This window comes from Eschscholzia californica, unplaced genomic scaffold (genome assembly GCF_041429995.1).
Source record: "Eschscholzia californica isolate CP2 unplaced genomic scaffold, dmEscCali1.0.p SCAF_5, whole genome shotgun sequence".
NCBI lineage: Eukaryota > Viridiplantae > Streptophyta > Magnoliopsida > Ranunculales > Papaveraceae > Eschscholzia > Eschscholzia californica.
The window spans coordinates 7,258,844-7,276,147 of record NW_028238472.1 but is presented as its reverse complement, the minus strand read 5'-3'; the positions used below and the strand labels follow the sequence as shown (position 1 = coordinate 7,276,147).

Below are 17,304 nucleotides of genomic sequence, written 5' to 3'. Positions count from 1 at the left end.
TTAGGAAAGACCAGTTTGAGTCTATGTAGAAGAGTCTTAACTCCTATAAATAAAAGGAGGTTCAGTCTGTCATATGCATACATTGAGGAGAAAAAAAAAACAATCAAAGTTTAAGTATTTTAGTTATTTTTATCGTTCTTTGCTTTATTTTATTATCTCCTTTATTTTTCGTTGCGTTTACATCACCAGATCTAGACGAAGCAGTCTGGTTCTACAATACGAGGGTTTCGACGAAGGGAGGCCCCTTCGTCGGAACATAGAAAAGAAGAAAGAGAGCGACGGAGGGAGAGAGAGGCAGAGATCACGGTCAGAGTTAGCTGTCCCCAGAGTTGATGGTAATGGGAAGGCAATAAGAAGATAAAATATATGAAAAGTGGCTAGTGTTTGGAGGAAACAAAATAAATTGCTTCAACATAAAACTTTGTCTCCCAAAAAAATTTTCTTATTCCCCAAAACACCAACCTACCAATTTTATAAACAGTGACAAGATGCACTCAAATTTTGACTGAAGTTTGAAGTAGGCAGTGGGATTTCATCCAACCTTTCAAGAGAGAAATATAAGAGCAAAGTAGCCCATCCACATTAAATTCTTATATGTATTTGTTCAAATTTTCGAACAAACTAACATTTATCGCCATCAAATCTTATACCCTATTACCCCATCTTTCGTGGGATGAAAGAAAAAAAAAGAGAGTTGATTCAACGAGCGCATGGCCATAGGATGAACTGATGAAGTATGAGCTTGTGGTCTTTAAATCTCTCAAGATCAACTGACAAATAAGTTGACAGCTTGATTCTCATCGATTAAGGAATGGTTAAACTAACAAAAAGTAACCCATCACCACATTACCAATACCCGATTCAATATCTCTGTATCCCCCTTCTTTGTGGTCCCTCTTTTCTTTTTAACAAAAATGTGATCAAGAACGAGATAATGTTTCTTTTGAGAAATCGACTACGATATACATTAATCGTTACAAAGCATTGATACATCATCAAGATGTGCTAAACACGATAATAGCCACCCTAATAAAGACTAGGAGTCTAAGGCAAACATCAGCAAAATGGGTTGACCCAAAAATTTAAAGCGGTTTTGCAGGTCGGAAACCGGATTAGATGTCAAATCCACCTTCAAGAAACTTTCAACAAAGATGCATAACAACATCAATAACAAAAATATTTAGAATTCATATGGTAAATTCCATACCACGCGAAATCACCAATCAAATTGAAATGCATACATCTGTCTCACACATATATTTGTATCCCCACAGAGGCTATAATTGGATGTTCACAAAATTTCCATTGTTTCCACACCCATTACCAATAGTATGTCCCAAACATGTACATTTTTTTCAGCTTTGGATTGTTAATGATGAAGTTATCTAACATCAGCAAAATGGGTTGACCCAAAAATTTAAAGCGGTTTTGCAGGTCGGAAACCGGATTAGATGTCAAATCCACCTTCAAGAAACTTTCAACAAAGATGCATAACAACATCAATAACAAAAATATTTAGAATTCATATGGTAAATTCCATACCACGCGAAATCACCAATCAAATTGAAATGCATACATCTGTCTCACACATATATTTGTATCCCCACAGAGGCTATAATTGGATGTTCACAAAATTTCCATTGTTTCCACACCCATTACCAATAGTATGTCCCAAACATGTACATTTTTTTCAGCTTTGGATTGTTAATGATGAAGTTATCTTCGTAAGGACAACCCTCTTAGGTATAGAATTTCTTGCACTGTCTCCCTCTATATGATCTTTGACTATCCACGCCCACGCGCCCACACCAACTAAACCAACAGACAGGATTGGATGATTCCTCGGCTCTGACAACCGTTCACGCTCTTCATCGTGATAAGCAACAATTTCTTGTCAATTTGGAGAGAGCTTTCGAGCAAGTACCCATTCAGAATTTCCAACACAGTATCTTTTCAATAACTCGATCTATTGACATAAGGCGGTGTTGGGTTTTCCTCCTAGTGAGGAAACCTACTTGGGTTTTGATCTAGTAAACCAAAACCGGGCCCAAGTCGAGTATCTACTGGAATTATGTCGGTGGAATTAAGGTTAAGGGGAAGTCTATAAATACTACCTTAGTCTAATTTAGAAGTGTGTGAGAAGCACTGAGAACACAATTACAAAGCACAAGAGGAGAGAGAAAGACGTCTGCCTTGAAGAAGTTGTCAGTAGGGCTGAGTATTTTCAGCTCTACAGTCTTCGGTGTTTGGGAAATCCGACGGTGAGATCTTCTCCGATTGAGCTGAAATTTTTCTCTTTCTTGTGGGATTTTCTTCGTGTTTGAGATTGATTCTTTTTGGAGCCGAGTCTCGGGTTTTATTCTATTGAACAAAGATGACGTAGTTTGTAACTCAATTGCTTATTATAATGGATTTGGAGTGGACTACTTGTCCGTTGGGTTTTTACTTCTCATATTGAAGAGGTTTTTCACGTTAAAAATCGTTGTCTTATTTACTTTCAGTTTTTCATTTATTGCTACCACTATTCTACATATTTTTTTCATAACTAACACAAAGTGGGAAACTTATATTCCGCTGTGCTGGCTGGCCCGTTTTGAATCTCCTACTTGAAAATTGTTTCTTAATTTCTTGTTGTGAGGTTACCTAAAGATCGACTTTGTGATCTGTCATCCAGCATAATTAGCATTTGGAGTATTACCTCCATACAAATCACCATTGGAAACGCCGTAATCATCTTCAGTTACCCAAATGGGCTGATCATTTAATCCTGAAATCCAACTTCCAATATTTCCACTATTTGGGGATTCAAGAACTATCTTTATAATAAAACAGAAGGGAAAACGATGACTGGGACAAACATCTTTTCTTAATAAAGGATATTGTCTAGAAGTCCTTATCAAAATTTAAAATGTAGTCCTTCGTAGAAATAAAGTTACCTATTTAAAAAACAATAATCATTTCCTTCTTAGAAATAAAATCTCTTTCTCTCTCTCTTTCAATAAAATAATAACTAATTTAAGAGAGAAGAAACAAAAAAAATAATACAAAACAATAATAACTAATAATAATCTCCCTCTCTTAATAAAATATAACAATAAATTGGGCAACATTTGATTGATACAACTTTCCGTGCCCTAGGGCACGGGATATATCCTAGTAAAATTATAAACTCAATAGTATTGATATAAACAAAAGAGGCTGGTTATTAATAAAATTTGAAATTCTTCTTCCCATTGTCTTAAATAACATTGAATTCTAAAGAGAGTACTCAACTCCTCTGGGCTGCACACAAATTTCTTACATTTTCCGAATTTACATCAACTACGTACAAGATCATCTGCAAAATTATACATGAAGAAACGTCTAGAGAATTTACAGATATCAGAAATTCAGTCAAGTGGGAAACAAAATTTGAGTAAAAAAAACAGAAGATTAAGAACTCGAGATAGGATCTCGACCCAAATCGGACGAGAAAATTGTTGAAGGCTTGGTATGAAGTTGACATGACTCTGATAATTTAACTGCATCTTGAACCCGAAGACGGGTTCCTTGTTGTCCAACAACTACAGATGCAACTCTAGCTGCTAATGAACCCATACCTTTCAAATCTGAAGCTCCTCTTAGAATACTATACAAAAATCCTGAAGCGTAAGCATCTCCGGCTCCACATGTATCTATTGGTATACACGGAGAAGGAGGTACATAAATAGCATCGCCTTTTACGCCAATATAAGAGCCTTTGGGACCATCAGTGACTGAGACAAGAGGAATAAAATGGCTCAGATACTTTGAGGCAGATACTGGAGTTTCTTTTGATGAGAAATGGCACAAAGCTCTTGCTTCATTAGTGTTTGCAAAAACTATGTCGGCATAGCTTCCTATTATTTCCCTGTAAAAAGAAGATGATATAATGGCTGAAAGACGATTTTTGTTCATTTTTTGGTGAACAAAAACCAATGTTATAATAAAACATATAAATCGTGCAGAGAAACGCCACTTGATCGGGTCGTATTATGTGTTGTTGTGCTTTAAGGGGAGTATGGTTAGATCTGTGGTGGTGAGATTCTAGGTCCTCTTTCAACCATGCAAAAGGGAAAAAAACCATGGATCTGGCCTGTGCAACTCGTGCCTGTTTCATGCATATATATTTAACTAAATGAAGAAAGAGCTACCATTCCTTACCAAAAATCATCATAGTGTTTCTCAATACAGGTCATATCAGATGCCGTCACAGCAACAAGAGCACCATTCCTGTGTGCATTCTCACAAGCTTTCATTATTGTTTGGATTGTCTGAGGAAGTTCGAATAAATACCCTTCCACGACAAGTATATTTGTTTTCGAAATAGCGCTCGCCAAATATTGATCATAGTTAACAGTCGAAGACGTACCCTAACAAAACATTTAAAAGAGAGTAGTACCAAGTTATAATCAGATAAACCACATCTCTTGAACCAATCTGATGGCACAATCACATATACCCGTTTATAAACATGGCGTGCCGTGTAAACAAGCAATTTATCCGCGCCGTGTTGGCTTGTTCCCAGGGCGACACTGCCCTTTGTGGAGGGCTAGTAAACCCAATGACAAGCATGTAAAGGCATTTTTTATCAACTAAACTAACTCCAACTACATAAAAGAATACGAACTTCTTTCATAAATTAACAAATGGGTTAAGATTGAAAAACTACGCAAATAAACTGACAAGATAAGGGATTTAACTGGGTATGAAAGCATCGTACGCTGGGCATCTGGAGTAGTAAGAACTGTAACTGTCCCCGTAATTCCATCTTTCACGGGTTGAGAAAGAAAATTCACATTTGCTCTTCGTAATTTTGTCCTGAAATTATTGATTTTGCAACAAAATTAATCAAAATACAAAATACTTGTTTTACACAATTTGAAGCAGATTAGTTGATTGATACCTATAAAACCCACCAAGCGGATCACTTCCTACACTTCCCGTCATTGCTACATTCAAACTAGGGCCTCCAACAGACCGACCGCCGAGTCGAGAGAGTGCCACAAGCGTGTTAGAAAGAGATCCACCAGCAGCTGCCTTGTAGCTAGAACCATCCATCGCTCGCAAAACCAAACCCCTCTCCTCGTGGTTTACAAGTTTTCTCGACCCTTTTTCGATCCCCAATCTCTTCAAAAATTCATAATCCACAGTTCCAGAAAAATCTACCTAAAACCCTCCAAACAAATTTCAATAGAATTCCATTAGTATAAATCTAAATTCCACAGATATTTTGGGCAATTCCTCTAAATTCCACAGATAATTTGGTTTTAAATTACAGAGCTCAAAATTTTCTCACAAAAGATGTCATTAAAGATTATATAAATTCAAAAGATCGCCCTAATTCTCCATGCAAATAGATTCTAAACCAAAAAAAATAAAAATATAATTTTTCTTCAAAAAAAAAGGGAACTTAGAAAGTGAGATTGTTTTTATATTTTGATTTAGAATTGAAAGTGAGATTATTACCATGGCTTGTCCAAGACCCACTACATCCCATCTCTCAGGCAAACCCTCATCCTCCTCAATCTCCACCTCTTCTTCCTTATCATCGTCTGCATCCTCTTCTTCTTCAATTCCATTTCCATTGTCAATTTCTTTGTTTAAACTACTAATTGAAGAAGAGGGGATGATTCCATTCAAGCTAGAACTCCTGGAAACAAACCCATTTTTATGAGAATGTTTTCCAAAACCAGTTCCTATTGTATCTTGTTCCATATTTTGAGAAAGAAAGGTGGTTGATGAGCATGCACATTTTGGTGTTTGTGGGTGGTTTTGAGTATTTAAAAGAAGATTAGAGGGAAAGGGAGAAATGAGAGAGAAGGAGGAAGGTAGAGAGAGAAAGGTGAGATGGGGAGGTGGAAAAGAGAGAGAAAGGAGATGCAGAGACATAATCGGCGTTGTTTCAGGACGGACGAATATATTACATCAGTAATCGGGGAAGAAGAAGCAGAAAAAGAACCAAACCTCAAATTACATAGATGTTTCTATTTCCTCCCTCAATAGTTCATTTATTCTCATTATGTCCAAAAGAATAATGTATTTCATTAGGCATGAGGCACGCCTATGTAGGGATGTCAACGGGGCGGGTTTTAGACGGGTTATCTCTTTCCCAAGTCCGCCCCGTTAGTAAACGGGTTTTACCATTCCCGTCCCAATAGCTAATCGGGGTGGGTATTTAATTACCATACCCGTTCCGATTAGAAATTACTTAACCATTACCGACCCGCCCCGCCCCGTTTAACATGAAACGGTGCGCGGCGGGTCGGATTTAAACATAAATTTCATATTTTTATTTCAAATAAGTTAGATTAATCAAAATAATATAAATATTATAAAAAAAATTTTAAAACATTTTGGTTTTATCAACTATAAACACTACAACTTATTACATAATATAAAATATAAAATAGTTAAATTGATGATATAAGATAAAAAGTTTTAGAAACCTATTGTATATATAATACATAACATATATAATCGGGGCGGGGCGGGTTTTACTACCTAATCCCAAACCCGCCCCGAGCCCGGTAAATGGTTTTATCTTCATACCATTACCGTCCCATTTAATAAACGGGGCGGTAAAACCCGTTCCATTAGGGGCGGGTTCGGGAAAAAACCCACCGGTTCGGATCAAATTGCCACCCCTACGCCTATGGAGTCATTGGAAAAGTATTTAACAAAAGAGTTAATTCCTATATGGCCCCCTACTTTGTGACCAGCTTCCTTTATGACCCCCTTTTTTTCGTAAATTCAAATATGACCCCCTATTTTCAGATAAATGTCATTACTACCCTTCTTAATTCTAAATTTAAAACAATAAAAAAAATTATTTCCACCTCACCCCTCTCTCTCTCCACCTCATCTCTCCACCTCATCTCTCCCTACACCTCACCCCTCTCTCTCTCTCTCCAATTCACCTCTCTCTCTCTCCAACTCTCTTCTCTCTCTCCTACTCACCCCTTTCTTCTCCGGCAAGGTGGCCGGCCGGAAAATTTTCCGGCCGGCCACCTTCAAACTTAAAAAAAAAAAAAAAAAAAATTCTCTCTCCTCTCTCTCTAAATTTTTTTTTTTAAAACACCTCATTGGTCATCTCATCTACCCCTCTAACCCCCTTCTTCCCTCGTTAACTTCGTCGTCGTCCGGACTCGTCCCACCAACCCGTCCCTCTGCTGTAATTCTCCCCATCTTCTCTCTCTCTCCTCTCTTCACTTTCTCTTTCTAGAAATGGAAATCACTTCCCTAACCAATCACTTCATCTCTCCTCTCTCCTCCCATTCTTCTCCATCTCAATCTTCCATCCATCACTTCCTACTACCTTCTACTTCACCTGCTCATCAAACGAGGATCTTCTCCTCTAGATTATCTGTTTCTAACCCTAGATCTAGTCTACCTTTTCTTGAATCATTCAAGAACAAAACCAAATTCGTTACTTGTTGTGCTGTAAATGAAACAGGGGAATCAGCCAAAGACATTCCAGTCGAAAAGAGTAAGTTCTGTTGGAGAACTTCATTGCTTGTTGTACTCTTATTAAATTCTCTACATTTCGATCAAAACTAGGGTTTTTTTCTGTTTCAGGGTTTCCAGCATTTCCAACTGTGTTTGATATAAACGAGATCCGTGAGGTTTTGCCCCATAGGTGAGTTTTGAGTCATTTTAGTTCCAAATTTGATGCATTTTTCATTCAAATCAAGTCTGATTCATAGCTAATTGTATTTGGGTACGTAAAGGTTTAATCTTTTATTGTATTTTGCTGTTTTAGGTTTCCATTTCTTCTGGTTGATAGAGTGATTGAGTACAATGCTGGTGTCTCAGTTGTTGCAATTAAGAATGTTACCATTAATGATAATTTCTTTCCTGGGCATTTCCCAGAGAGACCAATTATGCCTGGAGTTCGTGAACAGATCTCCGGCGAAGGGAAACCCCCTTCGCCGGAGTTTTAGAGAGAGAGAGTGGAGAGATTTTTTTTTAAAAAAAAAAAAATTTAGAGAGAGAGAGAGGAGAGAGAAATTTTTTTTTTTTTTATAAGTTTGAAGGTGGCCGGCCGGAAAATTTACCGGCCGGCCACCTTGCCGGAGAAGAAAGTGGTGAGTAGGAGAGAGAGAAGAGAGTTGGAGAGAGAGAGAGAGAGGGGTGAGGTGTAGGGAGAGATGAGGTGGAGAGAGAGAGGGGTGAAGTGGAAATAATTTTTTTTTATTGTTTTAAATTTAGAATTAAGAAGGGTAGTAATGACATTTATCTGAAAATAGGGGGTCATATTTGAATTTACGAAAAAAAAGGGGCCATAAAGGAAGCTGGTCACAAAGTAGGGGGCCATATAGGAATTAACTCTTAACAAAATGACCTTCCATCTTCCATGCAAGAAGATCCTTGGACTTGGTTTTTTTTAATCATTTTTTGTTTATTTTTTTTTTAGATCGACTTAGAGCTCAAAAAAGTAAGTAAGAGACATGAGTCAGGCAGGATACGTTTAACCAGTATTATAAAACAACTCATTATATAGTAGTTGTTTCAACAAAGATTATATCTTTATACATAACTTATTAGATAATATATGAGTGAACTTATTTGTATTCTTACGAAGTTGAGTTCTAATTGAGAGAGTTCAGAATAAATATATATGAAGAGTGATTGGCCATAAAAGACATTTATGATAAGCCAATCATGATTTTTTTAAAAAGATTTGATATTGGATTTTGTGGACGATTAGTATCGGTCACCTCCTCTCTTCTATATTTGACAGGGTAAAACCTATTACAAGGAAACCTATTTGTACAAGAAAACCATGACAAGGTAGACACAACTAAATTACATAATCATGCAACTTCTAAACTCTCTCTGCTAAGTGATATCTTCTAATTTTGAAGGAGAGGATCCACCGCCTCGGGGTAGGTGGATTCACGTTTCCTAACCCTCCTGCAACTTGAAAATCATGCCTACGGAGATTCAGTTTGGGGCATGATTCTCTAGACCGAAGACTAGATAAACTCTTTGCCAAAATATCGGTTTGTTGTCATTAGAGGAAACAAACAGAATCTCGAGCAATTCATGAGTTTTCACCCCACAAATATAATAGTTAAGCTCAATGTTTTAGAATGACCATGCAACTCTGCATTGGTCGTCATAAGGATTTATTATGAAGCCGAATATGAGCATGATCTATTAATTTAACACCAACTCATGTGGAATGAATCCAACCCAAGACAAGTTAGTAGAGGTAGGCGAGAAATGGGTACCCATCTTCAATACTATATCGAGAAATTGTAGGCTGCTCCTTAGCACCCTATGCGATATGTTTGTAACCTAAAAATATGGAAACCTCGGTATACGGTAGTAGAGCAACGACTATCTGAACATCCTGCCCAACCAACATTTGAATAAGCCATTAAAGAGTCACATGAAGATGATGAATACAAATTGAGAGAGGTTAGAATAAATATGTAGAGTGATCAGCCATAAAAGACATTTACGATAAGCCAATCATGTGTTTTTTAAAGAGATCTGATATTGAATTTTATGGATCGATCACCTCTGCTCTTTTATATTTGACAAAGGTAAAACCTATATTACAAGGAAACCATGACAAGATAGAAACACCTAAATTACATAATCATGCAACTTCTAAACTCTCTCTGCCAAGTGATATCTTTTAATTTTGGAGAGGATCCACCGCCTTGGGGTAGGTGGATTCACATTTCCTTACCCTCCCGCAACTTGAAAATCATATGTCTACGAAGATTCAATTTGGGGCATAACTCTCTAAGTTGAAGACTAGGTAACTAACTCTCTGGCAAAATATCAGTAAGTTGGTCATGAGAGGAAACAAACCGAATCTTGACCAATTCATGAGTTTTCACGCAAAATTATAGTTAAGCTCATTATGGTTAGAATGACCATGCAACCTGCATTGATTGTCATAGGGATTTGACTCTTATTATGAAGCCGAATATGAGCACGATTTATTAATTTAACACCAAACTCCTGTAAAATGAATCCAATCGATCCAAGTGAAGTTAGTAGCACTAGAGGCGGGAAATGGGTACCTGTCTTCAATATAAATGGAGAAATTGTAGGTTGCTTCTTAGTGCCCTATGCTATATGATCGCAACCTAAAAATATGGAAAACCTAGTAGTAGAGCAACGACTGTTTGAACATCCTCCCCAACCAACATCGGAATAAGCCATTAAAGAGTCACATGAAGACGATGAATACAAATTGTGACCCAATTGAACTATACATGCTCGCCGGAGAAATCAGTGACCCATGGAGATGTAACTTCAAAAAGATATCAGTGTCATACTTTGGTTGTATGATGAGTAGCCCTTTCTCGTTATAGGTGGCTTCAATCACCAAAAACTGGTGTAGAGGCCCGCATGTTCTTCGTATCGAACTCCTAGTCTAGTTTATGAATGATGTCGTTAACAACAATAAAATTTACACTAGTATATAAGAATGTCATCAACGTATACTAACAAGAAAACATTTCTAACACTTTTGAGATTAGTAAGGGGTGGCAATGTGTTGAGCTTATTTAGCCTAACATTTGTAGGTCGGGTACTTGAAAGAACCATCGCCTAATACATAACAAGCTTGGGTGTGAGCGAGGGGTTAGATAGTGGTCTTAACCGAAGTCCTTCTACTAAAACTTTGCGGGTCGGGTTGTACTACCCGAAACGAGCAAGTGTGTCAATGGTTAATTATGAAGTCAGGTGGCGATGGGCCCATTCGAGCATGTCGTTGTGTTTCGTCCCTAGTTTGAGCAGATAAGAGCATCTCCAATGCAACACTCAAATTGAAAAACCCAAAGTGCCACCTAGGATTTTTGAGTTCTTTTGTAAAAAGTTTTCTCCAATACAACACTCAATTTGGATCTCAAAATGACGTGGCATCATTTAATGTTGAGATATCTCAAGAAGAAATTCAATATTTGAGATTTGTTTGAGGATCTCAATTGGCCACTCAATATTAAAAGCAAATCTAATCATCTAGGAAATGACACCTAAGTTATTTTTAAGTTTTTAGAGTGTTGCACTGGAGATGTCTTTTGAATTGAGAATTTCAACATTGACATCTACGAAAAAGAGGCTCTACTGAGCCTTGACACAAGGACAATTTGAATTTTTTTTTAGTTTTGTATTGGAGATGCTCCCAGAGCTCGGGTGCAAAACTCAAATTGAAAAATTTTAGGGTTATTTATCGAAAGGCCCTCTACTTTATGACCAGCTTCCCGCGCAACCCCTTACTTTATCGAAAATACTCAGAAGGCCCCCTTTTTCAGTTATCATTAAATATCCGTTAACTAGTCATCACCTCTCTCTCTCTACCGTCTCATCACCTCTCTCTCTGCCACCTCATCGTCTTCCCTGACGAAGGTCACCGGCTGACCGCCGGTCGGTGAACTTCAAACATAAAAAAGAAAAAAATTTCTCTCTTCTTCTTTTTCCTCTATTTTCTCTCTTTTCCTCTCCTTTTCTCTCTCTTCATCTCTCTTCTCACTCTCCCTCTATATTGGTCGGCAAAGGGGGGAGCCCTTCGCCAGAACGACGCCCAGCGAAGGGTTCCCCCCTTCGCCGGCCAGTATAGATAGAGAGAGAGTGAGAAAAGAGAGGAAGAGAGAGAAAATGAGGGAGAAGATAGAGAATTTTTTTTATTTTTATGTTTGAAGGTCGTCGGTCGAAAAATTGGTCGGCCGGCCGGCATCATTCGCCGGTGAAGACGATGAGGTGGCAATACGATGAGGTGATGGATGGAGGAGAGAGAGGTGATGACTAGTTAACGGATATTTAACGCAATTGAAAAAGGAGGCCTCTAGGTATTTTCGATAAAGTAGGGAGCTACGCCGGAAGCTGGTCATAAAGTACGGGGCTTTGAATAACCCAAAATTTTAGGTGGATCCAAGGAGAAAAACTCTTGGTTAAGTAATGGACCGAGTGAGAATATCGACAAAGCGTGTCCCCGCGCAATTTACTCTGCCTTCTCAGAGTAATTTCATTTCCTCAGCTTTCATTATCATCACTTCTTTCCTTCTCCTCAAATCCAATTTTCCAACTTACCCAGATTTAATCTCATCAAAAAACTTACCCAGATTAAAAATTCAACACTCAAGAGCACCATCAGAAGCGAAAGAGGGGAAGTAAAAGAAACCCTAGTAATCAAGATGTGGGTAGAAATTATATGTGGACTTGTAATCTATCGTTTGTTTAGGCGATTCTTTTATGATGATGATATCTTCGAAATCGAAACAAACGATACTGATGCTAAATTCCTCGTCGCTAGCAGGTTTTGTGTTTTGAAAAACCTAGATTTTCATATTCAATTTCACATCCCCACTTCAATTTTTACTAATTCTGCTTGAAATAGCTGTCTAATTCTTTTCTGATTTTATCAAATACTTGGGTTAATTTCAGAATTGAGAAAGTATATGGTGGGAAAGTATATACAGGACTTAGAATTCCAGATTCTGAAACTGGTTCTCGCCAAAACATAGATATGGTTCTAATTACCAAGGAGTAAGTTTTTCTCTAATTTTTGGGTTGAAATTCATTTCAAATTCACTTTTTTGGGTTACCCATTGAGTTGTGTTGATGGGTTTTTTTTTCCCTCTTTTGGTAATTTACAGTGAGGTGGTGGTGATTGGGGTTAACAACTTGTCTGGGTTTGTAAAGATAGATGGTAATGGGAGCTGGATCAGTACAAGGAAAAAGAAGACAGAAACTTCTCCTAACCCTGTAAGTTTTTCTTCTTTGATATTGAGTATTTGGAAATACTGGTCTATCAAATTTATCGATTTCGTATTGCTTAGATTATACACTCCATCACTTTGTCGTAGTCTTAGCATACAGGGGTCGTGGCTGCGATTTTAGGGGGGGCCGTGGCAAATTCGATAAAAATGCAAGTATGCAGAGTTAAAATTAATAAGAAAACGAACTTATTTGAAGAGTTTACCAGACATGTTTTTTTTTATCTTATATGTATAAATGTTTAAGTTGATATATGAGTATGTATTCATGCCCCTATAAAGAAAATCACTACCAAGACAACCCCACATACACATTATCATTATAAGCTAGTTTACCACGAATCATGTAAAAAAAAAACAATGTTGAAAAAGTTGGATTTATTTAATTCTTCATTGTATTCATGACATTGCTAATTTGCTACATCTGAAGTGAAATAAAGTGCAGGGCATAGGTTTATCTGAATAAACTATTTAGACTTCTTGTGCTACGTACCATTTGACACGAAGTTATAAACTAATGATCAAAAACCAAAATTTCTCCTAAGGTTCATGCCATCATATAACCGTGTGATTTTGAGCTATACTCCTCCGTGCTCAACTATATACCAGGTCACATTTATTAGAAAATTATATATATCATTTGAAGTTATCACTAGAAAACGAAAATAAACGAGAAAAGATTGGATAACTCAATTGATCACAATCTCACTTTTTTCATTGGTAAATGTATTTAAATGTCACTTGAAAATATTCATTTTCTTATCTTAAGATATATAATTTCGTATTTACTAAAACAATTAAACATTAGTTGTTAGTAAACATTGCAAAAAAAGAAAATTTAATCTAAAAGTTATGTGCCCAGGGTTTGAACCACAGACCTATTAATCAACAGATGCACGTCCTACCAGAACAACCAAACAAATTGGTGTGGTAAGTCTTGGGGTTTTACCGTTTTAGTACTAATTCGTTAACCGAAGCTAGTTAGCTAAGGAAAGTGGGCCCCTTTGTGGTGGGGACCCAGTGCTGGCTCCGTGCCACTGACCACAACCCCCACCACACGGGTCTGTTAGCATAATGCTAGTCATTCTTGGTTAACATTATGGGTTATTCATGCACCTCAAAGAATTTGTTTATAAGGAACAAAAAATGTATGTATGTAACTTAGACCGGTAAGCTCGGAAGTTGTAGCATGACCCCGCTATCAGCATTAATACCTAAGCAGTTCGGCTCGAGATCGGCTTGGAATCGGCCTAGGACCGAGCCAAAGTCAGGACTGGTAACTTGACTGAGTTAGGCGTAGTTTACCTTAAGCTTAATTATATATAAAACTGTATCTATGCTATTTCTTAAGTGTATGTCACAAATATTACTTTTTCGTTATCCAAATCTAATCTCTCAATTATAAGATGGTAGCACTTCCCTTTCCAATACATCATTCTGACAAGATTATGGGTTTCCCTTATACCTAATCGGTTAGACCTTGAAAGCATTTACAGTGAATGGAAGGTTTACTAGAATGGTAATATTTTTTAGTTCAAATATGATATAGTTCTTATACTTCTTTTTTTATTGAACTCGATCTGTAAGGTGGCTGAAGTTAAAAGACAAGCAGAAATTCTCGAATCGTACTTTGAACAAAGGGGAGTTGAATTACCAAATGGATATGTATCTTGTAGAGTTGTACTCTCAAATCCTAAATGCAGGTCTGCCATATGAAACCTTCCTTTTTTTCTTTTAGTTTACTTATCAAAGATTTCAGTGCTCTTACATCTTTATATTCGAAAGCGTATTACCAGTTTGGCTATTCACGTCACTATCTCAGAATTTTAGGTAATTGTAATAAGATCTGAACTTGGTTAGTCAAATTGTGTAGGGAATGCCTTTGTTCATTGATATTAATATTGCACGATTTCCTTATTCAAATAATATTTTGTTCTGTTTATTCTTGTCTCGTTTTTTATAGGAGTCTTCCTTCCGTGGAGTTTCCGCCAGAGGTTGTCCCCTTTGACGAATTAATGATGCTTAAGCCAGAAACAAAAGGTACATTCTCTGGTTGGATTAAGGATGCATTTCGTGGAGGAAAGAAAGAGATGCAGGATGGGATCAATCAGAAACTTCATTTTATTCTAAACACCGCTCCAATGTGGGATAGGTTTGTGCGATTTCAAGTTTCTTGTTCTTATTGTAAATTTGCTTGTCATGTCAAACGGTATATCGTATATGCTAGTTTTCGTATTATACTCTCAGGGTCAAGGGGAGCCCAAAGGGCCCCACCAGCGTTTGGGAGTTTAATTGATTGGCTGAGTCCAAACCCCCTCTCCTTTCCGTTGGTTCTTTCTTCATTTTCTTTTCTGGTAGTATAGAAGAAGAAAAAATACATTTATCGTTTTCTATATAGAAATGCTCTATATCAATATACATATACATTACAAGAAGATAATAGTTATGAGCAGCCAGTGAGCAGGCTGAGTGACTCAGGATTCACTTCATTTGCTTAGGTCGGGTGGTCCCGAACCGGTGCCCAATTACCTAACTATCTTATATAATTTCCGTTTACAATTCTCTGCAGGTTGGAGTTAAAAGAAAATAAAAATGTTCTCGGAGAATTTCTTGAATTTAAAGGAAAACAAGAAGATATCCAGGCTTTGAGACACATTAAGAGATCAAAAGTTAGTCAATTGGTCACCCAAAAGTCGTCGATGTTCGTAGGTACTTCCTCTATTGATTCGAAATGCTTGTCCTTAAGAATTCTTATTTATGATATATTAACATTATTCTAACGAGTGTTCACCTAATTAAGGTCGTTCAAAGCTCCAAGTCTTGTACTCAGCTCGGGATTATCGAACCGAAGGAGCATCTGGTTCCGAATGGAAAGAAGTAACAGTCAAACCAACCACGGAAATACTTTTTCAGCCACAGGATTCTAACAAAGTCCGCAAGTTTAAGCTTTCTTCAATCGTGTCTATGCAGCTGAGTGCTTAAACGTAAGCTTCGTCGTTCGAGATCTACTATACAAAATCAGAGAGGTAAAATTGTTGTGTGATTTCTTAAACGTAAGGTTTTTTGCAGACTGCAGCAGTACCTGAAGCTGCAACTGAGAGGATGCTGCAAGCTGAATTTCGGAGTTTCGCGGGGTGCTCTTGTGATCTTTATGTTTTGGGCACTGTAAATGTTGTTTGATACAGTTTTATTCATGTAGTTAATAAAACTAGTAACTGAGAATAGAAGTTTCTTCCTCCATATATTATGTATATGTGTATGTAGGGATTATGCTACAGTATTTTTATTACATGATCTTGAGCTCGAGTTCAAACATGACAGTTTGAATAACTTGCCATTTTTAGATTCTCCAGATATTATTAATATTTCTTACATCTAAATACGAAGATTTACATGAAGAACAGTGCTGCTCATTATCATTGTCAGGAAAGCGATAATGCTACTGAAGGTTGAAGGTATGTCAATAACTCAATATCTCAGCTTGGTTCCACCATATTTTACTTGAAAAACATATTCTGTGTTCCTAGTCAAAGCATTCAGTTCACTAAAGATGATGGTCGTAGTATGACTTTAAATACCTCCATTATTTCTGTGAAGGCCTGACAAGTCGTTAATGGTGATCCTTTCCTCAGTCAATAGCTAATGCATCAGCATTTCCATCTTCAACAAATTCTCCCCTTCTTTAATTGATCATCTATCTGCTGCTCAACCTCACATCTCTCCGTTGCTTTTTGTTTCTCCTACTTCTAATTATATCCAATAAAATCCAGTGAACACACATAGTCCTGCTGAATCCCGTCTATTGCTTCAAAGGTTATTGTTCCACCTCGAAATATTTACCCAATGGTGACTCGAGCTAAAAATGGTATTATTAAACCATTAACCAGACATCCCCTTAATTAGTAACTTCAATGTGATTCTGTTCCAAACCCCTACAATCTTTAATCAAACTCGTAAGATACAAATTGGCGAGAAGCCGCGAATTCTGAAATGGAAGTGTATAAAGCTAGTAATGCTTTTCTTCATGGTGTTCAAAAGAAAGCATACATGTACGGATGTACCAGCCACCAAAATTTCAGAAGAAAAAGTTTCCTCACCAAGTTTGTAAATGACCTAAAGCATGCTCCTAAGGCATGGTGTGAGGAGTGCCCTCGTTGCCCTCGGGTTCAAAATGTCTGCTTTAGTTTCTCCGCCCTTTGTAAAGCTGTTTAATGGAATGATCACAGTCGCACTCATTTATGCGGATGATATACTTATATATTAAAGGTCCTCGAGTCATTGTGATGCTCTTAAAAATCAGCTTAGTGAGAGATTTTCTATGAAGGATCTTGGTTCATTGCAATACTTCTTGGGACTATGCCTGAAACATGTTCTTAGATACCTTAAGGGCTCAACTAGTCAAAGCAGTTGCACCCGCCCTCAAAATCTTTACCTGGAACACTTGATGGTTCAAATTGGGTAGTGTATTTACAACATGTAAGGTCCCTTAGTGGTTATGTGGCGGTACAACGGCTGCCCGGAAACGGCTGCTCCGAAGAAGTAGACT

The 17,304-nt window shown here is 37.4% G+C and overlaps 3 protein-coding genes across 3 annotated transcripts; 2 read left to right on the top strand and 1 right to left on the bottom strand.

Annotated features, from left to right (window-relative positions):
- Positions 1-3,205: 3,205 nt before the first annotated feature.
- Positions 3,206-6,076, bottom strand: LOC147536691 (uncharacterized). The gene is made up of 5 exons (XM_086644048.1): positions 5,488-6,076; positions 4,925-5,187; positions 4,722-4,839; positions 4,183-4,391; positions 3,206-3,889 (listed from the first exon to the last, which is right to left on the bottom strand). Exons 1-5 carry the CDS (start codon positions 5,908-5,910, stop codon positions 3,433-3,435), a joined length of 1,470 nt encoding a protein of 489 aa, XP_086500174.1. The 5' UTR covers positions 5,911-6,076; the 3' UTR covers positions 3,206-3,432.
- A 1,136-nt stretch (positions 6,077-7,212) lies between these two features.
- On the top strand, positions 7,213-7,961 carry LOC147536690 (uncharacterized). The gene is made up of 3 exons (XM_086642691.1): positions 7,213-7,507; positions 7,597-7,657; positions 7,781-7,961. Exons 1-3 carry the CDS (start codon positions 7,246-7,248, stop codon positions 7,959-7,961), a joined length of 504 nt encoding a protein of 167 aa, XP_086498817.1. The 5' UTR covers positions 7,213-7,245.
- A 3,208-nt stretch (positions 7,962-11,169) lies between these two features.
- LOC147536689 (plasma protein) lies at positions 11,170-16,073 on the top strand. Its single transcript, XM_086640857.1, has 9 exons — positions 11,170-11,207; positions 11,908-12,298; positions 12,427-12,528; positions 12,639-12,747; positions 14,346-14,461; positions 14,722-14,910; positions 15,328-15,467; positions 15,559-15,742; positions 15,828-16,073. The coding sequence occupies exons 2-8, from the start codon at positions 12,177-12,179 to the stop codon at positions 15,738-15,740; spliced, it is 960 nt and encodes a 319-aa protein (XP_086496983.1). The 5' UTR covers positions 11,170-11,207; positions 11,908-12,176; the 3' UTR covers positions 15,741-15,742; positions 15,828-16,073.
- The last annotated feature ends 1,231 nt before the right edge of the window (positions 16,074-17,304 follow it).